We start from the raw sequence: 21,147 nt of genomic DNA, 5'->3' as shown, positions 1-21,147 counted from the left end.
ATTCTGTTTGTTTCATTCTGCATCTATAAGGCTCGGGTTGGCAAAATATAATTTATGGTTAATTTAAATGTTTCTCTGTGAGGTAATGTGAATCATGAAGCTTTAGTGCAAATATTCATTTGGAGTTGTGAGGCAAGCCAGCAACCCGGAGGAGATGTGTGATACACTTTCCAATCGCAGGCACCTCCCTTCACACTTGCTAGGTCTCCTCCTCCCTGGAGAATTAAGAAAAAGGCAGTCAAGTCTCATTTCTGAAATGATGCTAGGATTCTGTATGAGGTTTTGGAAAGCACTCAGCAAGAACGGCTCCAGATGAGGGCTGACCCTCCAGACTCACTGTTCCTGACCGCACAAACTGCCCGTAGGCGGCCCTCGGTGCAGGTGTGCATCCCTGCCCAGAACGGAACATGCACTGCGCTTCTCAGTTCTGTATTTGCATTCCGACTTACGAGACTGCTGCAAAATTAAGGGGGAGAGGGGGAGAGCGAATCCATTTTCTTCTCTCTTGGCTGAAATGCTGGTAACGAACGGCAGCCAATTTACTGGAGTCATGCATTGTTTTCTTTACCAAATCCAATTACTTTCGAGATTTGAAGAATGAGGCAGAAACGCTGGGCAGTGTTTGTCTAGGGAACTGTGACTCCAAATCAAGTCCTCAGAGGACAGAGACAAGAGCCAAGTTCATTATCAGCTCACTCGGCGTTGGTATATATCTTTTATTACTCAGACAAAACGAAGAAATTCTCAGAAGTGTTTAGCTAATTAAATTAGTGACACTAGAAACTCAGAATGTGCAGTAAAATTGACTTTTCCTTTTGTGAGAGCAAATGGCACCCTTAATCTTAATAAGGTCCTAATTCCATTATTTACTAGTCATTTTGAAGATTTTTGCCTCTCAAATTCCATAAACAGTTCTAGCTCAATAATCCAAACGCTAATAGTCTAATCAGTCAGCTGCATTGTCCGGCTGTCACTGAGAGGAGCTAAGACTGGCAGCCAGCACAGCCCGTGGGGAGGACCTACCTCTATGTGCCAGGCTGCGGGCTTAACCCTAGCACCACACTGGACGCAGCATCCTGGAGACACTAACAATCGTCTTTGTAAGAGGCAGAATCCTGGCTCCTCAAAGATGCTGCTGCTTCCGAGAACACGCCGCCTCACGTGGGCAAAAGGCCATTAGAGATGCAATTCAGCTAAAGACTCTGAAGTAGGGCCTTATTCAGGGAAACCCAGTGTCACTTCAAGATTCTTGATAAGACAAAGGAGGAGGTTAGAGGGAGCCAGAGAACACAGGAAAGCAGAGGTCAGTGTGAGAGGAGCCCTTGGCAAGGACGCTCCCCGCTCCTGCTCCCGGAAGCCGACAAAGGAGGAAAGGAAGTTGTCCTTGGAGACTTCCTAAGGAGCAGAGCCCTGCCCAGCCCGATCTCAGTCAGATCTCAGTCAGAGAGCCAGACCTCAAGGCTCTGTCCAGAGCAGTGAGACAATAAATGCGCATTGTCCCCAGATGCTAGGTGTATAGCAATGCGAAGGCGGAAGCAGGAGATGAAACAGCCTCCTCTTACCGCACAAGACAATGATCAGCATTCCCAGCAAACCTGTTTGAGAGAAGACGTAAGATACGCACGCACACGCACACACACACATATACACACACACACGCACACATGCACACACATGACCTTATAGAAATGCACCACGTGTCTGATACACATGACATGTTTGTATACATGCCACGGCTATGGTATGTATGGATGACAGGCAGCATATGACGTAGCAGAAATACAACTCCGGTTAATATTATATTGACTTTCTCACACACGTGAAGTTTGCTAAGGAGGCAGGAACCGTTCGGCTTGAGGCCCGAGCATTTCACCGAGTGCTGGCTGGGATCCCACCCATCACGTGCTACTTTCTTTACTACGTGTTGTCAGTGAGGCCCGAGCTCTTCGTTCTCTGATTCTTAACTGAAGAACTCTGCAGCCCTCTGACTTCGCTCTCTTCCTCCTCACCCCGACCCCTGTCTGTTTTTGAGACAGACTCTTATAATGCTGTCAAAGCTTTGTCTTTGAAGTGCTGAGGTCAGGCGCTCCTTCTGCCTCACCCTTTCAAGCAGCTGAGACTACAGGTGTGTACTACGCCAGCCTAGATGGCCTGGCTTACATAAGTTATTGAGAAATATGTGTCTGCGTGTGTGAGTATATGAATGCATGTGTGCACACAGCTGAATAAAGAGGCCTAAAATAAATTCAAATGTTGACACACAGGGAATTTCAAATTCCTGGGAGAAAATTGGGTGTTAAGAGTGCTACAATAATACACTAAGTGCTACGAAGATGAAAGTATCCATCTACCATCCACAACTTTAAAGCTAAAAACATATTAAAATTGTTAGAATGTTGGGAAAGAGGAATACTTCCCTCTGATAAAGATTAACACTTTTTTAGACAAAAGGTGCATAAGTAAGGTTACAAAATAACTCCATTATATACACTAGACAAATGAATAAGATAAAAGAAGGCACTACAAATCATTTTTATGAAGTGGCAATGGATGTGACTAGGCAACCCACAAAGGAAAAATGGTCATTGCTCAAGCTAGAAGTAATTGGGGAAATGCAAATTAAAACAACGAGATATCAACTTTTCATCCACCATACAGGCACGATGATAAAGCCATAGATGGGATTGATCATTGGCTAGGATACATAAAAAGAGTTCTTGAAACACAGCCAAGAGTAAATGTAGTTTCCTGTGACTCCATATCCTAATTGCTGCCCTTCCTGGGGACAGTCAGCGACAGGCACACAAAGGGACGTTCACAAAGAGTGCTTGTGGCGTTGGTGTTTGTAGTAACAGATCATGCACAATCCATCTGCCTATACGAGTGGAATAAATAAATCAAGCCAAATCCACACTACCCAGTAGTTTGCTACCGTCCGCAGCCACTCAGGAGGCCTCTTCCAAGTATAGGTTGTTAAGGGAAATAGAATTAATTCTTAGGAGGCTGGGGTTGTGGCTCAGTAAGAGAATGCTTGCCTAGCAAATGAGAGGCCCTGGGTTTGGTTTTTTTCATAAAAAAAGGTATAGGGGTGGGGCAGGGTGGGGCTGGGGGAGGGTGGGAAGGCAGGTAGAGAGGGAGAGGGAGAGGGAGAAAGAGAGCAAAAGACCAGACGGACCCTTAGGACGGAACTTACCGCTTTGCTAGTGACAATGAACAATTGTTTCAGTGAGTCTCTCCAGAAGGCGGTGAGACCTTGCTGGGATGCCCACGAGTTCTCTAGTCTCCTGCCCAGCTGTGCAATTTGCTCTGTATAACGAGTATATCCTCACAGAAAGCTCTCTGGACTCGCACTCACAGAGATCTGCCTGCCTCTGCCTCCCAAGTGCTGGGATCACAGGCGTGCACCAGCAGAGACTAAATAATTTTATGGCTGGGGTCACCACAACATGAGGAACTGTATTAAAGGGAGGCAGCGTTAGGGAGGTTGAGAGCCGCAGACTTAGATAAAGCAACACTTTGCAGGATATGGAAGTATAAGGTCGCAAGCTTGACGCCAACCTCCATGGGCATATATAGGTTTACAAACTACTGAAGACTGGAGTCACATGCTTCTGGCAGAAATGCTTTCTGGGAGAAGATGAGGAAGGGCCAACACTGAAAGTGTCCACATCCACACAAGCACAGGGCTCCTCTCTAGCGCTGCAAACGCTCACCTTATTTGGGAATGGGAACTTGCTTGGTTCCACTTTGCCAGGAGCTGGAATAGCAGAAAGAGGAGGCAGCCAGGTCATCTCCTAAAGGTGGAATAAGAACAGCATTTTCAAACAGAGTCCTCAACGTCAACAGCACGAAGAGCACTACACGCGCGAGCTTCCAGCGAGCGTGAAAAGGACAGGAGTAACTAAAGCCAGGGGGGTGGGACTTTTAAAAAAAAGAGATTTGAAACTCATTTTTATGAACCGTTTTCTAGAGTAGCCAGCTCTTGACCCCCAACGCAATCGCAGGCTCCCCCACACCACCCACCCCGGCGCCCAATATCTTTAAAGGGAAGGATAGCCCATTTTTGTGCCATAATGGAGAGGGGTTCAAACTATTACACAAAATCCACAGGATGTTTCTGAAGGCATGCTTAAGACAGATGAAATCATAGTGTTCTTTACTGGATAAACTGTATAAACTAATAAAGATAAAGATTTCCCAAGCAGTTTCACGCATCATTGCAGTTTCATAGGAAATGGGGGAAAATGCAAGAAACAAGCCACTTATATGCAGCGAAGATAGACATGTCAACATCCATAAGCCAGTGTTAGGGGCCCAACTTGAGCTCTGTGTACAGTAACCTGTCACACGCTCTTTAAAAGACACTGCTCCCTGGGCTATGGGAGAGAGTGGGGTTGTACTATTTATGCCTAGTATTTTCCTTCAATTTCTTCTCCTAGAAGACAGCTGCCATCAATAACTTATTAAGGGATTACATTGACTTTTGATGACTAAGGGGATCAATGTAGTTTGAAAACAGGCTCTGAACCCTGCTTTTTAATTGCCCTGCATTTTCAAGTCTAAGCAAACATGAACCATAGTTGAGCAAACATGAACCATAGTTGATTTCTTCTCTTCCCTCCTCCTTCTCCTGCCCTCCCCCGCCCTTCTCTCTCTCCATGTGCTCTGGTGGAAGGAGGTTGTATCCTCACTGCCCTTTGGTAGGCAAGGTGTTGAGAAAGGCTCTTTCAGGGCTGAGGAAATCACAGGATGGTCTTGTGTCTTCTTTCCCTGAATAAGTCTCCTGTGGAACCTCAGATGGGGCAGAGTTCACATGAGAGCCAAGGGAGGGTGTACTCTGAGACGTCCCGTAAGGATTTAATGACCCACAGCATCTACCCCCATGACACATGTGCCACAGGCAGGAGGGTTTAGCAGTAAGCTTTCAGTGCCCTTCTCCAGTCTGCACTCATCAGGGAGGGACCTAGTGATCCTATGTCCTTACTTCTTCCCACCTCTCCTCTGAGGAAGTAGGAGTGCCAGGTTTGTATTCAGGGTAGCATCTGACTTGTCCCTGGAATCAAGGATTAGCTCATCGTGAGTGGGCCACTTGTAGGGTAAGTGACAAGAGCTCACCTAGATCTTTGCTCTCCAAGTAAGAAAGCTATGAAGACACAAATAGGTTTTCTTCACTTCCCCTAATGTGCTTTTCCTAGCACTTGGCTCTTCCATAGTACAGTCTCTCCTTTTCTCATGAGCTCTCTCAGCTTTCTCTTTCATTTAAGTTACTGGCAAGCATAAAGTGGTGTCAATTCCTTTACAGAGGAAGTTAGTCATCAATTGCATGTACTTGATCTTCTTTCCTTTCCTTTCTTCCTTTTTTTTCTTTCTTCCTTTCTTTCTTTTTTCAAGACAGGGTTTCTCTTTTCTCTGTGTAGCCTTAACTGTCCTGGACTCACTTTGTAGACCAGGCTGGCCTCGAACTCACAGAGACCCACTGTTCTCTGCCTCCCAAGTGCTGGGATTACAGGCATGCGCCCCCATGCCCAGTTGATCTATTTCTCTTTTTCTCCACTATAAACTGTCTGATGTATTCTTAAGGCCATCCCAGTTGCTCGGTAGTTTTCTTTGCAGTAAGTTTTTTATCCTCACAGTTTACACTGTGTAATCTTTAGGGGTCAAAATAGATTAAACACAATATAAACTCATTACTCATAACAAACATCAGACTTGCACCTACACCCCCAACATGTCCACGTTAACTTCCCACCAATTACTATACGCTCTGTTTATACATCAGCATGTCATATGACGTTAGTAAACTTTAAATGATTGAATTTTCTTAAGGACAGGTCCCCCAAATAACTTCTCCCAAGTGACACTTTCAGAAATGGATTTATTACATGGTTCATCCACGACAGGGCTAGCAAACAAGGCTTAAGAAAGCGCTAAGGGTAGGAAGGGTGTCCTCCTGGTATTTGTGTCCTGACCGTCCATTCACCGCCTACATGACATTTTCTTTAGCGCTCCCGTGTGCAAGCACAGGGCTCAGTCTGCTCAGCTGTAAAGTTAGCGTGTCAGCTAGGCTCGTGGTGTTTCCCTGCCTTCACTCCTTCCACATCTCCATCACTCACCCTCCATCCAGCCTCACAAACGACAGCCACAAGAGGCAGGTGCCCCTTCTGCCATCACGGTCTGTACTGTAGTTCACTCTCTGCTCCTTCCTCACCACAAGGAAGCTCCACCACTCTCTCTCCCCTGTTCCTTTAAAGAAGCCCAGTAGCTCCCTCCTGAACCGGTTTCCTCCCTGCCCACTTTATAAGACCCCCCTGCTGGCTTTTAAGAACAATCTTGTAGAAGTCCCCAAGCATTTCACACCAACTTCTTGACACGATCTGAGTCCATATCTTATATATCTATATAAGAAGCCCATATCATGAGATATGGTTCTCTTCAGTCTACTCAGAGTAGGTTCAGAGTAGACAATTCCTCTCACCTAAAAGTCAGAACAATCAACTTTTCTTTAAATGCAACACCTAACACCACTGGGCTAACAGACAGTTTAGCTGACTTCCCTAAGATCCCGGAAAGTGTACGCCACTCCAAGGCCACTCAGGTTTTTCTGATCTGAGTGGCTGCTAAGGAGAAGGCACTGTGTGGCCATCCAGACCAGAGACGCTGACTTCCTAAGTCCAGGACGGCTCCTTAGCTACGACAGTCTTTCGCTGGCTTCCATGTTCTCTGGACGCAGCTCCCTTGCTCCGCGGTCCTCCTTGAGCCTGCTTCGTTCTCACTTAACAACAGCCAACTCTTCTCTGTTACGCCTTTGAATACAACCAGAGGCTGCTGGGTGCCCGTGTTAAGACAATGATAGGTCCTCATGACAGTCAAGCCTGGTTGCCTTTCCCACTTCTGATCCCCACCTGCCCCTCCTCCTCGCCCCCTCCTCCTCGCCCCCCCTCCTCACCCCCTCCTCCTCGCCCCCTCCTCTTTGCCCCTCCTCCTCGCCCCCTCCTCCTCGCTCCTCCTCCTCACCCCCTCCTCCTCGCCCCCTCCTCTTTGCCCCCTCCTCCTCATTGCCCCCTCCTCCTCGCCGCCCCCTCTTCTTCCTGGGATCTAGATCCTGCCGTCTCTCATTTGACTTTCATCTTTTCTTCTCCTTGGCTTCTTCCCTTAAGACTGACAAACGACTTTGATCTCTCTTTCATACTTTCTTTATCTCTCTATTTCATATCAGTAGCCACTTTTTCTTGCTGTTTTACCGAAAGTACCAATCTTATTTTGCTGCAAGTCTCATACACACACACACACACACACGTGCACACAAAGGGAGTCTACAGAATATGGCGCATATGTGGCTTAAGGATAGTGAAATGGGTAGCAGCGAACTCATAGCCCACCTCTCTCTTTCCAACACTTTATCATCCACCTTTTAACAGAACCAGCTCTAACTAAGCGACTTCCAGTGGCCAAGGCCATTGGATTCTCCTGAATGACCCTTCTGCATGAAGTGACAGCTTAACTCCCCCAGTCCCCATAACACCACTGTCGCCACTCTCTGGCTACTTTCCTCCCCAGTCATTCTTGCTGACCCTTCTCTGGGACTATTCCTTGAATGTCTGTATCCAACCTATTTTCTACCCCATGGGAAATTGTTTTGTTTTGTTTTTTAATTTCTGTCACTTTAGAAATCATGGATGCATATGTTACCCAAATATATAGCTGGCAGACAATTGTCCCACTGTAGGTATCTACTGAATCTCTTAGCATGGGCGCTCTGCAGTCAACTCAGTGTCACCATATTTATCACTGATTGTCTCTTCTTCACAAACTATTCCTTGTCCGTGTTTTAGGCCCTGGTTAAATGTGCCAACATCTATTGACTACTGGCAGCCAGAGGCCTTGCAGTCACTGTGGAATCTTTCTCTTTTAGCACTCTAACCCTCTCCCCAAATAAAACAGCATCTTACATTAATTAAGCACTCAGAGTAGAAAATGTTTGACACGATTTATTTAGCACAGTCTTCTAATAACTCCCAAACGTTCGTCTTCATTTCACAGATGCGGAAACCAAGATACTAACAGGCTAAGGGGCTGCTCTGACGTTCATGCATGCTTACTGCCTCTCAGTGTGTTTAAGGCCATCCAGGCTCTACCCAAGTCCCGAGATTCCCTGAGCACCATGGGTGCCGCTGGTCTCTGCTCTCCTCTGTCATCATTCCCCGCTTTTTAATGGAGCCTTCAGATGCCAAGCCAAGGTTTGAGCTAACCTTAAATATATTTGTCCTGCACCTGGGAGAACTGCCTCGCCCCCAAAACAGAGACCGCACCATTTGTCTGATGGTCCCGGTACTTAACACCAAGCCTATGTTGTCCAGGGAATTTTTGAATGCAGGGCACACCGAAGTATATAATTTCAGGGTCTCTGCCTTTCCTTCTCTTGTGTCTTCTGAGCTACTATGAAAATATGACATTACTTCATCTTGCTTAATAACTTCCTGTTTTACTCTGTTCCTGTCTTGCTTCTCTCGTCATCAGGCCTTCTTCCATACGGACGCCAAGTGACTTGTCCTATGCGTCAGGCGAGCCTAGAAACTTGACGGCTCCAGACCGTCATAAGCTGTCATCAGATGCATAGCAGAAGCACGGTGACAATGACAACTACAGGTGACAATGGTACCTAACAGTCTCACAACAGTTCCATGCATGTTGTGTCACACAGGCCCATCCATCTACTGTAACTACTGCTTCACACTAGAGGGAAGAAAGCTAGAGCATCAGAATTTATCTCCCGAGCTGGTCCATGACTGTCACAGCTGATGTGCGGCCCTGCGTCTCACTTCCACTACAGAACTTTGTTTGCCTTCAGAGCTCTAACTCTCCTATGTGAGAGTGACATAAAGGGGCCTGTGCCAGCCTCACCCCACTTACCACTCTGTACACACTTTGTTCCCCAAGTGCCTGCTCTGGACGAAAGCCCGTTCCCACTTGCTGCCGTGCTGCTCGGCCTCACGGTCACACGCTTCTGCTGACACCCCTCACTCCAACGTCACAGTGACAAGTCCATGCACACGCTCTTATTCCTTCAACTCCCAGGATCTGCTCCATGCTCTGTTTTCATAAGCGCACACCTCCATCTACACTGAGGCTTCCCCTCTTTTGACCCGTCCCTTCCGTGCTCAGGAGACACTCATACCTTCTTTCCAGAGTACCCAGTCTCATTCAACAGAATTAACAAGTGGGAATCCTGATAACCTCTCACGAGGGTGCTTAGATACACTAAACTCAATGCCTTAAGGAGGGCTGTAAGGTCCTCTGAGGCAGAGGAGCTACTTATGTGTGTGTAGGCGAGAGCATTTTACATAGTCAACACTCCATAGAAACTCAGTGAGTTGAGCTGAATATCCACATGTCAATGCAAACTTACTTGCTAATATTGATTTAAGCGCTGTTCAGCATTTCAACGGGATTTACCTATCTAAGAAATCTTATCAAACACATGGGTAGTGAAGGTGGACACTGTTGCACGAAACAGCCAGGTATATAATAATTTCCAAAAAATGTGAATTTATTTGTGGACCATTTAAATAAATTTCTGATGTAATGCAAATACAAAATGTTATGCTTGTCTAATGTGCACTGGGATTTATGAGGTATACTTTGCATTTTATTGGAATTACTCACTAGGGTTGTGTAGGAAAACCAGGGGCCTACAGATATCTCTATTTCCCCTGTCACTTAACTAGCTCATCAAGCATATGTAAGTCACAGCTCAGCACACTACAGTAATTTCAAATGTTGAGGCGCTGTATCAGATGGACCACAGCTTGTGATGTTTTATACGCAGGGGGAACGGGATCACCGCTCCCTGAGTCAGGCACAGATATTAAATAAGATAATGCATAGGACCACACAGCATTGTGCCCTAGGGGTAAGCACTCATCAAGGACAGCTCTGGTTAATACCATGCTGTTTCTGAATTCTTGCCTCTAAAATAAATATAATTTATTTCTGAGCTTTAGATGTTGGGAGCCTAAGACATAAGAATATAAGTCAAAGTGTGTTTGTTTTAAAAAATAATAAAATAAGGTATCATTCATATGTGCAATCTATAGTTAGTAACATTTATGCAAATTACATGTTACCGAACTGAAGTTATTTATAGAGTCATGATTCACTCACACTTTATTTTTGGGAAGAGGACCCTAGGTTTTCTGAAATGAACATATCTGTGACAAAATAATATAGCAACTGGCGAAGTAATTAAGACCTGACAGAAAAGCTTTCATTTGAAACTTATTCCTGGTACTGACTTAAAGTGTGAGCAAAGACGCCCCTGTCCCACATACATTACAGGATACTACCATTGCCCACATACATTACAGGATATTACCATTGCGTTTGGTTGTTCTATATGCCTCGACTGCCAAAGAGACCATATGCTTATATCAGGAAACCAATCTGGTGCTCAGATAGATGCTTTACCATGGTACTAGAAGGTTCTATATAAACTACCAGAGGAGGAAAGTGTCATCAGTCTCCTACCCATAACAGTGACCCACCAGAAAGACAGATCTGCTGGTGCAGTGGTGGCGTAAACATCATGGGAGTGACCAACTGCTCCATGAGATGGAACCCATACTTGGCACTGCTAATGACAGACTAGATAGGCCATGGGCTTTAGGGGAGTGGCTATCATTCTGCTAAATGGACATACCAATAAAATGACTCTGAATGACATATTGCTATACCTATAATGTCAGGCATTGTTGAACCCTAATCAGGGGCTCTTCTTCTTTCAGGATACAGTAGTTAACATGAAGGTGTACAACCGGACAATGTGCAGGAAGTGAGAGGCTTTGGAGCGCTCGGTCCTAAATGAGGTGTCCTTATCAAGCCCCTCCCCTCGACGCTCTGGGATCTATGTGGAAGTGGAGGCAGAAATACTATAAGAGTCAGAAACACTGTACACCTCTAAGAACACAGTGTTTTCCAGACACAACAGGCCTGAAGAATAAATGAATTCAGAGACTGGGACAGCATACACAAGACCAGTACAAGTTCAACCCAGACAAAAGCAGAGCATGGAGAAGGGAAAGTAGGTACAGAGGTTCCACCCCAACCAAGGAGCTACTTGCAATTGATATCTGCTGAGAGAGAGAGAGAGAGAGAGAGAGAGAGAGAGAATTGGTTTTCTTCAATGGCATGGAACTGGTTTTATCAATCATACTTCAGGGCATGCCTCATGCTCAGGAGCAATTAAGCAACACAAAATGGACTCCATGAATGTGTGCGTGTGTGTGCACGCGTGTGTGCATGCGTGTGTGCATGTGTGTGTGCGCATGTGCACAAATGTGTGTGTGCGTGTGCATGCTCTTTTTGTTTGTTTTTAAGAGATAGAAAGGACACGAAAATGGGTGGATGGCAGCTTTGAATAATTATTAATATTTAATATTGACTTATTAGTTTAATAAATCTGCAGTTACTCCTTAACCAGCTTTACACCCAAATAACCACACACAGAGACTAGGCTGTATTTAGTTAGAATAGAGCTCACTACCTATTCCATCCTAAACCTCCAAGCTAGTATAGTTTCCTCCCATTAGATTTTCCCCACATTCTATTTGCTTCTCACTCATACCCTAGGTTCGCCGCATTCCGCCTGGTGTTTCCTGGTCCTCTCCATTCGCATCCCTCCTCCTTGCCTGCTCTTTCTCCTCCTCTCATTGGGCCAGGATGTCCCACCCTATTGTCTATATTGCTCAGCATTGGCTAGTTGCCTTTTATCGGCAATACAGAGAACAAATGGTGACATGCTTACACAAACTTGAGACAGGAGATACTTAGAATAAACATCACAATGCCATGTCCAGATTGAAAGCAGAGAGTGGGCTGGGGAAAGCAACATTTAAATGAACAAGGGTTAAATTGTACATGGTTCATAAGAACATTACGCCAACGTGGGTGGAAGGGGAATCTGCGAGGAGTTTGGGTAGGAAAAAGAATATGATTCAAATATATGAAAAATTAAGAAATAAAACAACATATAAACAAGTATGGGCAATCTGATTTCTCATTCTTGTCCAATTTTCCCTTAGCTCACCTCATATTATCTTCTTTAGAGAGAAGAATGTAGTTTTGTGACAAGGACAGAGATTCTTACTCCTGATGTCCCATCCAAAGTCCCCATGCTGAATCAGCCCTTCTTTGATACTTTGCTTTATTTATAGCAGGTCCCCTTACCCGTAGGTGATACATTCCAGGATGCCACAGGGGAAGCCTAAATCTGGATCACAAAGAATCCTATATGTACTAGGTCTTGTCTTGTGCATCAAGCCTGTCACCAAACCCTTTTATGACACAGCCATCACAATCATAAACTCATAGTAGCTGTAGAAGCCCACATGGACCTGCACAACTTAAGACCTGCCAAGAGCCACTCACGGGTAAGGAAGGAGCTTATGCGGTGATACCCCTCCCTGCCAAAACTGATGGCTACCAATGGCTACTGGGATAGGAAAGCCATTATTTTCAGATGAATACCCCTACCAGGCTTCCTTGGCTAGTTTCACACCCAATGGACAGGCCTGATTAAAACAGCCTGGTCACAAAATAGAAAGACACGAACACGGACAGGGGTCGGAAGGAGAGGTCTGCTACGGGGGTAGAAAGACACGAACACGGACAGGGGTCGGAAGGAGAGGTCTGCTACGGGAGTGGCCATCTTCCCAGGGTGTGCAACTGACTACAGCTTTGCTCTCAGAAACATACTCTTTTCTAAGAATGACCATGAGTTGACTCTGCTGACTCTGCCATGTGGGAGTACAGAGGTTAACTGCTGAAGCCGATATCCATGTGGATGACTATGGACCAGAGCTGGGTTTCATTTGCAGTTTTCATACAAGCATAAGCGCCCAGGCTTTCAGTTATTTCACAGGCATCACTCATGTTATGACAGTCTTATCAGGTAAGTGTCACCATCAGAACATGGTAATTTTCATATCCCTGTCAATTTTCCCTGTTGCAGGCGGCTCACAGGAGTACTGCCCTTACAGAAAGGGACAGTGTTTCTGCACATTTTAGACTTGGAGGGCTTAGTGCCAGTTTGGAAATAAGAGAAGAATAAGAAACGCTCTTTTGCTGGTGTATCTGAAAGGTATGACCTAACCACCAAACCACATGTGGTGCCGGAGGAAAAGGCCAGCACACCGGCCTTCAAATATAGATTCCAGGGACAGTCATCAAGGCTAGCTGGCTTTGCTCATGGCGAGGAAGTCATAGCCACGAACAAACATTCAAAGACAGCCTTTACCTACCGCTCTGTAGGGTTTGGCAAACAAGAAACAGTGCTATGCCAATGTGTCTGAACTCACTGCAAGCTCTGTCTACAGTGAAGTTCGTTGGGCATCAAAGGGGTAAAATTGGGTAGTCCAGTGGAATCAGTCTGACAAACAGTATTCAACTTAAATGTCAAAGACTGACACAAATAATAAAGTCACCATTTTTTAATGGGAATACTACTCATGGAAAGCTTTCGGGCAAAAAGCAGTACATGCTTGAGAAAAATGTACCTTCTAAAAAAATTGCTTTAAAAATATTCTATAGTGTTGGTTGCTAAAATGCCAGAAACCACAATCACAACTGATTTATATGTGGATTACGAATAAACAAATGGCTGTAATAGTTTAAAGATAGAATTAGCAAAACCCATAGTGAATTTTTATTTCTTTAAACTTAAAATGTAGGAATAGAGCCAACGTGAACCAGAAATAGCCAAGACGAAGATTCCCAGGACTGTATTCTCATCCTTTGGTACTAATGGGAAATCGTCCTAAAACCCAGAGTCTCTGCAGCATCTTCCTCATATCAGGTGTCACCGTATTTGCATCAAGCCTGTTCACATCTTCTCATATACTTTCAGTTGTCTACAGAGAGAGCACACTGCCAGAGACAGCTTTCATCCGTTCACTACAAACGTGATCTTTTCTCTGAATACTTTTGATCTGAGGATGGCTGAATTCATGGATGGAGAACCCAGTGACATGGAGGGCCCACGACATTCATGTTTCTTGGTCTCATGTGGGCTCCCTGGATGGGGGTGAATCTCAGAGCAGGCACTAAATCAGCCAATAGCTGCACTACCAGGGCTCTACCCTCAAAGAGGTGGCTCATCAGGGGCTACGACTCAGCAAAGGGCATTGCAGTGGGTTACAGAAAGAATAGGCTAATGTGTTCCAGGCTCTTCCTCACTTTTTCTTCTAACCAATTTAGTGTCTCTGGTTTTATGTTGAGGTCTTTGATCCACTTGGACTTGAGTTTTGTGCATGGTGACAAATATGAGTCTAATTGCTTTTTTTTTTTTTTTAACACGTAGACATCCAGTTAGACCAGCACCATTTGTTGAAGATGCTATCCCTTTTCCATTGACTAGATTTGGCTTCTTTGTCAAAAATCAAGGGACCATATGTGTGTGGATTCATTTCCGGGTCTTCGACAGCCTAAATGTCCCTCAGTAGAAGAATGGATAAAGAAACTGTGGTACATTTACACTATTCAGCTATTAAAAACAAGGAATTCCAGAAATTTGTGGACAAATGGATTGAACTAGAAATGATCATAATGAGTGAGTTAACCCAGAAGCAGAAAGACCCAAATGGTATATACTCACTTATATCTGGACACTAGCCCAAGGGGCATGTCCCATAAAAGTCTCACTTACCAGGAAAGTGGGACAGATGGGAGAACATCCTATGGGGCTCTAGATGAGAGAAGCATGGGAGAATGGGGAAATAGAAGGATCTAGAGGGTCCTAGAAACCTACAAGAAGAACATTATGATGGGTGGATTGGGCCCAGGGGTCCTGCTCAAACTATGGCATGAGCCAAGGACAATACGTGCAGTAAACTTCGAACCCCTACCCAGATCTAGGCAATGGACAGGACATTCTCCACAGCTGAGTGCAGAGTGGAGATTGACTTTCACACAAACACTGGTGCCCCATATTTGACCATGTCCCCTTGATGGGGAGGCCTGGTGGCACTCAGAGGAAGGATAGCAGGCTATCAAGAAGAGACTTGATACCCTATGAGCACATACAGTCACAGTCATAGGGGAGGGGAGTAGGGGGAAAGCAGGAGGGAGGGAGGAATGGGAGGATACAAGGGATGGGATAACAATTGAGATGTAATATGAATTAATTAATAAAATATATTAAAAACAAAAACAAACAAACAAACAAAAAGAACAGGCCATGTGGATTTTACAGATGGACAAATGCAAATATAGAAGGCTGCAGACAGGACACACCGAGGGTCCCTTAGGACTGCACAGCACACTCGCTTCTTAGCTTGTAAGAGTCCCGCCTACTAAGTAGCTGAGGTCACAAGATGGAAAACCCTACTTTTCAGTTCTTGGATTTGAGTTGTCCCGGGAAACTCAGGATTCTCCATAGAGAAGAGAGTCAAGATGTGACCCTCCGATTTTGATTTTCATGTTAGGTACCTAATTTTGGACCATTGGGAAGATAGCATGTCACCGGTGCAGCTGTGTCTTTGTGGGGTGGGAATACAGGAGAGGCCCATTTTACTGTCTAGACCCCCGGGTTAAAGAAGTCCTTATATTTACTCAGAACCTTTTGTGATAACTAAAAAAATAAAACCCGGTACATTTTTAAACCTTATTTTTAAATTCACCTGGCTTTCTAGGTAATTTTGCTACTTGTGTTTAAATCACGCTAGAATTCGCAGTCCTCAGTCTAGGGGTTGTTTTTATAACTTCGGTGGATTAAAATGTTAAAGTAGAAGAACTTATATTGGGTTCTCGGAAGTTAAAGCAGCTGGAGTTGCCGTGCAGTGCGCAGCTGCTAGGCTGAATGAGCTCCGTCAAAGCCAGGTGACAGGAACTCCATCCCTGGGCTGCAGCCCACACACCTGTTAGTCTCCAGTTTGCACTCCTGATGAGATAAACTAATTGGCCTAAATTTTAAATTTTAAATTTTAAAAGTCAAAATAATAAGCATTTGAGGAACTCGGGGGTATTTCCCAAATTCTAAACATACGATTGGCTCTTCTAGGTGGGCAGATGTGAGGGGAAAGGTCACAGTACTAATTGTAATGCCTTATTTTTGACTCACACGATACCTTTTAGCTGCAGCATAAACATCCAGAAATCAGCCTCCTGATAGACACATAGAGCTAATGATTAACCTTTGAATTGTGGCTTGCAGCCACCAAATTGCTCTCTCCTAACACAGCTAAAGGGGAAAAAAATGGCATCACTGTGAAGAGACAGCAAGATGGCAGGGGCAAGAGAGGGAAGAGAGTGGTAAGTACATTTTTGGCCACATTTTCCATATAATCTATTCCCCAAGCCCCTTTCCATGTGCATGCTGGCAAAACGCACTTGACAAACGTCTGTGTCCTTCAATTGCCGAGGAGCAGGATGGTGGAACGGGACCAGATATGGTGTATGGAACCTTGTGTGATACAGGCCGTGCCACAAAACAACAGTATGATCTTGCATGGATAGTTCCCCCGCCCCACCACCCCCCGCCCCGCAAATTACCACTGTCATATGCAAAATGATAGCAACTATTGCTAAGGGATTAATAGAAACAGTGGTGAGTACGCAAAGCATCTAGAATGTCTGGCACACAGTAGGTACTCAGTCAGTGAGGTTTATGACTATAATACCAACTTTATAATTACTGTTGGCAGCATTTGGCTTGGGCCTCGTGAAGACAGAGAATAAATAAAGAAGGCATTTATGAGTTTGTTTTTTTAATCTATTTTACTCAGTTAATTATTTAATATTTAACTGGTAAATTATTCATAGTCAAATAAAAGGCATAATAAAAGTATGCTTATTAAACAATAATTTGCTTCTCCACTCCCTCGTCACTAAAGTCTCGTGCACAAATAGAAGGGAGAATGTGCCTTTGTGTCTGGAGTGTTTCTCCAAAGAGATGAGTAAGGATAAGCAGGGCCCACCATCTTTTAATAGCTGGTTGATGCTTTAAAGAAGCCTGCGATACCACTCTCAGGCCTAAGGGACAGCCCCGAGCACAGCACTGAGTGGCCCTGAGGAGGTACACTGGCCTAAGCTCTCCCCAGCTAACTGCAGGCACTGGGCAGGCTGTGAGCATGGCGGTAGAAGGCCATTGCCCTGTAGCAGCAGGGCAGGTCACCCAGACAGAGCAGGGCAGGCAAGACTGGATAAAACACACCTGAGTCACCAGGACCAGGAGAAAAGCCCAGGTACATGTATAAGTGTGTTTATTCCTATGTGTACACCCACAGACTTAACGGCTTCACTGTCTTAGCTACGCTTCGGGTCACTGTTAAGTAGTCAGTTGGACACCAGCCTTGTGACAGGATGGTGCTGGACTGTGATAGCCAACAGGGCCAGTAAGTAACGCCAACAGGCAAATGGCGTACACAGGGCGAACACACCGGACAAAAGGCAGATTCATATCCTAGGTGGCACAGAGTAGGGCAGGGTGAGGTTTTAGCACATGCCTCGGTAGGGGGCACACTTCCAGATAGCTAACCTAGCTACTCATTTAGTTTTTTGGACCTTCGTGAAACTGCTAAAGACAAAACTGCAGAAAGCGGGGGGGGGGGGGGGGGGGGGGGGGTGTGTGTGTGTGTGTGTGTGTGTGTGCACCTTATTGTGTTAATTTTATTCAAATGTGGAGTGGAGAGGTAGCTGTATCATGGAATTGCATAGGCGGTCCAGTTCACCAGGAGTGTCTGTTGGTCTCAAGGATGAATAGCAAAGGCAAGGTGACTTCATAGGAAATAGGAAACATCACCGGAAGTTCACCAAACACCGGCAGCCGTCCAACAACCTCTGGTGGGGGTTGGGGGGCGTAAGGGGGTGGGTGGGAGGGGGCCGCTGTTTAGCTTTTACAAGATCTATGGTTGTTTTTTTCTCTTTTTTATTTTTTAAGCATGAGGTCAACATTTTTAAAATGGAGAAGAAAAAAGACCAAAATGACTCACATCAAAAGATCATATATCTGAAACAAGACGTCAGGGTCAAATATAAACAGAATGACACCTTGCTGTCTTTGTGAAGGCTTTATGCTCCCGAGTGCTGGAATTTACAGGTATGCCCCGTCACAAACTACTTTTTAAAGAAGAGAACTGAGCTTATAATAATAGAAGGTTGAATTTGCAAAGCCACAGAAGATACCCTACTGAAAAGAAATAAGGTAAAAGAGAATGGTGTCCCATCAAGAAACTCTAAAGACCACAAATGCCTCAGCTGCTAAAGAACTACGAAAGAAAACAATGTCACGGGCTCGGTAAACAACTGTGACCTCAGAGATGGCCCTGGAGAAGACGGCTCTTGGTTTGCTCACACGACACAGTTGCATTGTGGCCATTTCTTCATGACTACAGATGACGCTCTGGCAAAAATCCCTCTGCCTGTACGTATTTGCCGTTCTGTATTCAGTAGGATTAATTCCTTGAGTAAATTTCTAGTCCAGACGACAAACTTATAATTCTAATAAGTTATCAAAGTTTTCCTTCATCTATCAATTTTTATCTCTTCAACATCTTCACAAACAGTCCGTTTCTAACCATTCTAATACTTTTTTTTTTTTTAATGTAAGGCCTTTATTGGGGGAGTGGGGAGAGCAAAAGACTGTCCAGTACGTGAGGGAGAGATGGAGACAGACAGTTAGACAGAGAAAACAAGACAGAAGATGAAGGAGAGACAGAGACAGAGGGAACAGGAGAGAGTGAGAGATAGAGATGAGAGCTCTAATATTTTCCTTAAAAGACTCTTTTTTAAAAACTTTCACATTTTTGCTAATCTTACAGAAATAAGATCATTTGGCTGCTGTTTTAACTTTGCCTTTAATTATCAATATGCCATACTTATTGTACATTCACTTCTTATCTATGAAATATTTATTCATGTCCCGTGTCTGCTCTGATGTATGAGTTACATATTTTCATATGGCTGTTTAAAGAATACACTGGTGGGGCTGGAGAGGTGGCTCAGTGGTTAAGAGCACCGCCTGTTCTTCCAAAGGACCCGGGTTCAATTCCCGGCACCCACATGGCAGCTCACAACTGTCTCTAACTCCAAGATCTGACACTGTCACACCAATGCACATAGATTAAACCTAAATAAAATATTAAAAAAAAAAAAAAAAGAATACACTGGGAACACAGGAAATTAATGGCCTGTTTTACCAATTAGATCATTACATATTTTCCATTTAGTGCATATATAGAAAGAACTCCTGATGTAATAAGAAATTTAGAAGAAAAAATAACTTTTGAGAAAAAAAGAGTGAGTGATAAAATTTACTGCTGAAAGGTAGCTTGAATGCCCCTTTGTGCTGCACAGTTATAAAAGCCTGCGACACTTCATTGCCTAGTGGCAAACTTAATGTTGAAGCAAAGAAACTGATTTCTAAGCATATCTGGTATCATAAAAACTTAAGTAGGCCACCACAGCAGTGTTCCCCTTGAGCCCTGAGAAATGTTAACATGAAGGTGATTGTCTCCCAGGGACTCACTCAGCACAGTGTTAGCTACCAAGTGACATATGGCAGAAGCCAAAGATGGCGGGGCTCCTGTTCTTAAACCATTTGAAGACAGAAAAGAAGTCAGACCAAACATCCAAACATACACACGCACATGCACGCAGCACGCAGCTGTGTGTGTTCTGCAACTCTATCACAGTAATGCTTGACTATTTTAATTTTTTCTTGAATCTTTCTAGTTTATTTTTACATCATGAGTTCCTTCAATATGTACATTATATGGAAAATATACAATGACCCAATTGGTAAAATGTGCCATTATTTTCCTAAATTTCCAAAATATTCCTCAAACAACATGAAAAATATTTCTTCAAATATTATTAAGTCATGTGTTGGAAATAGGCTGTGTTTTGGCTCAGAAATATCTCTATAATGATGTGAAAAGGGGCCGGGCATGATGGCGCATGCCTGTAATCCCAACACTCAGGGAGATAGAAGCAGGAGGATCTCTGTGAGTTCGAGGCCAACCTCGTCTACAAAGTGAGTCTAGGACAGTTAAGGCTACACAGAGAAACCCTGTCTTAAAAAAAAGTGAAACAGAAGAGGTGGAAAGGGAAAAATAATCTGGAGTAGACGTATGCGCTGCAGATAAGAGCAGAATGGTTGGGAGAGAAACCTGGGCAGGCAGGAGGTGGGGAAGGAAGGTATCGGGGGTGTGAGAATCCACAGTGTGCTCTCATGGCCACGTGGATGGCAGGGTTGGAGGATGCACTGTGGGGTCCAGGCAGATAGAAAGGGAATATGAAAGGACAGGTCGTGGACAGGCTGCGAAGTAGCTACTCAGATTTAGCAGCGAGCAGGAAGGCACCTCAAGTCTGCTGTCGTGGCCAGGGCATCTCCTAAAGGGAAGATGGTGATTCACGCAAAGCACACCAACGAATTCTAGAGTGGCCACGTTTCCAAGGAAGCAACTTTAGTTTTATGTTCTTCATAAGATATTTGTATCTTAAAGTTGTGGCTCTTTTAAATAAATTGAAAGGCCTCAAAGAAACAATCACACAACATGAACAGGTAGCAGCACTGTCACTGGGTTTGGAATGAGGACACCTTGGTTCTGGATCCCAGAGCTGCAGAGGACTATGGGAGCTAGAGGTAAGGCTCCCGGCACGAGTGGCATGTTTTCAACTTTTCAAATCAGGATGCCTGACTATAGAAGACTTGGGCTGGCTACCTCAGTGACAGAGTTGCTTTGCAGCACATCTGAATGCAGACTATGTCATCTTCTTCCAGTTTGTGAAAGATTGATAAGAACATCTAACGAGTCTGTGGGACATACAGGTCTGTATAACTATCATGCACACACGGTCCCCAGTGATTGTCAGCGTTCTGATTCTCTCACAGGCAGTCCAGGCTCTCTTCTCTCTGACCCCCTCACAAAACGTGAGTAGGAATAAAAGGAAAAAGACAGGAAGACAGGAGTCATCTCTACATGTGGGCCTGGTGGCAGGAGACATGAATGTACACTTGGGGCCAGGACACTCTGCTCTGTCCCTGGCTGGACTTACGCACTTGGCTTATTGGCTACCTGGCTCCTTGTCTGTGAATTCCGAGGGAAGGGAACATAGGTGTCAGAGTGTTTACAAAAGGGAGAAAGCTGGGTCAGG

At 44.7% G+C, this 21,147-nt stretch overlaps 1 protein-coding gene across 1 annotated transcript in view; it reads right to left on the bottom strand.

Moving 5' to 3' along the window:
- Positions 1-21,147, bottom strand: part of Aff3 (ALF transcription elongation factor 3) — a 474,038-nt gene that overhangs the window by 152,092 nt on the left and 300,799 nt on the right. Inside the window, exon 7 of the mRNA XM_051152759.1 lies at positions 3,714-3,794. Coding sequence (XP_051008716.1) covers positions 3,714-3,794 — 81 coding nt within the window. The remainder of the gene's footprint in view (positions 1-3,713; positions 3,795-21,147) is intronic.

Source organism: Acomys russatus, chromosome 11, assembly GCF_903995435.1.
Source record: "Acomys russatus chromosome 11, mAcoRus1.1, whole genome shotgun sequence".
NCBI lineage: Eukaryota > Metazoa > Chordata > Mammalia > Rodentia > Muridae > Acomys > Acomys russatus.
The sequence above is the reverse complement of the archived record's forward strand: the minus strand, read 5'-3'. Positions and strand labels throughout refer to the sequence as shown.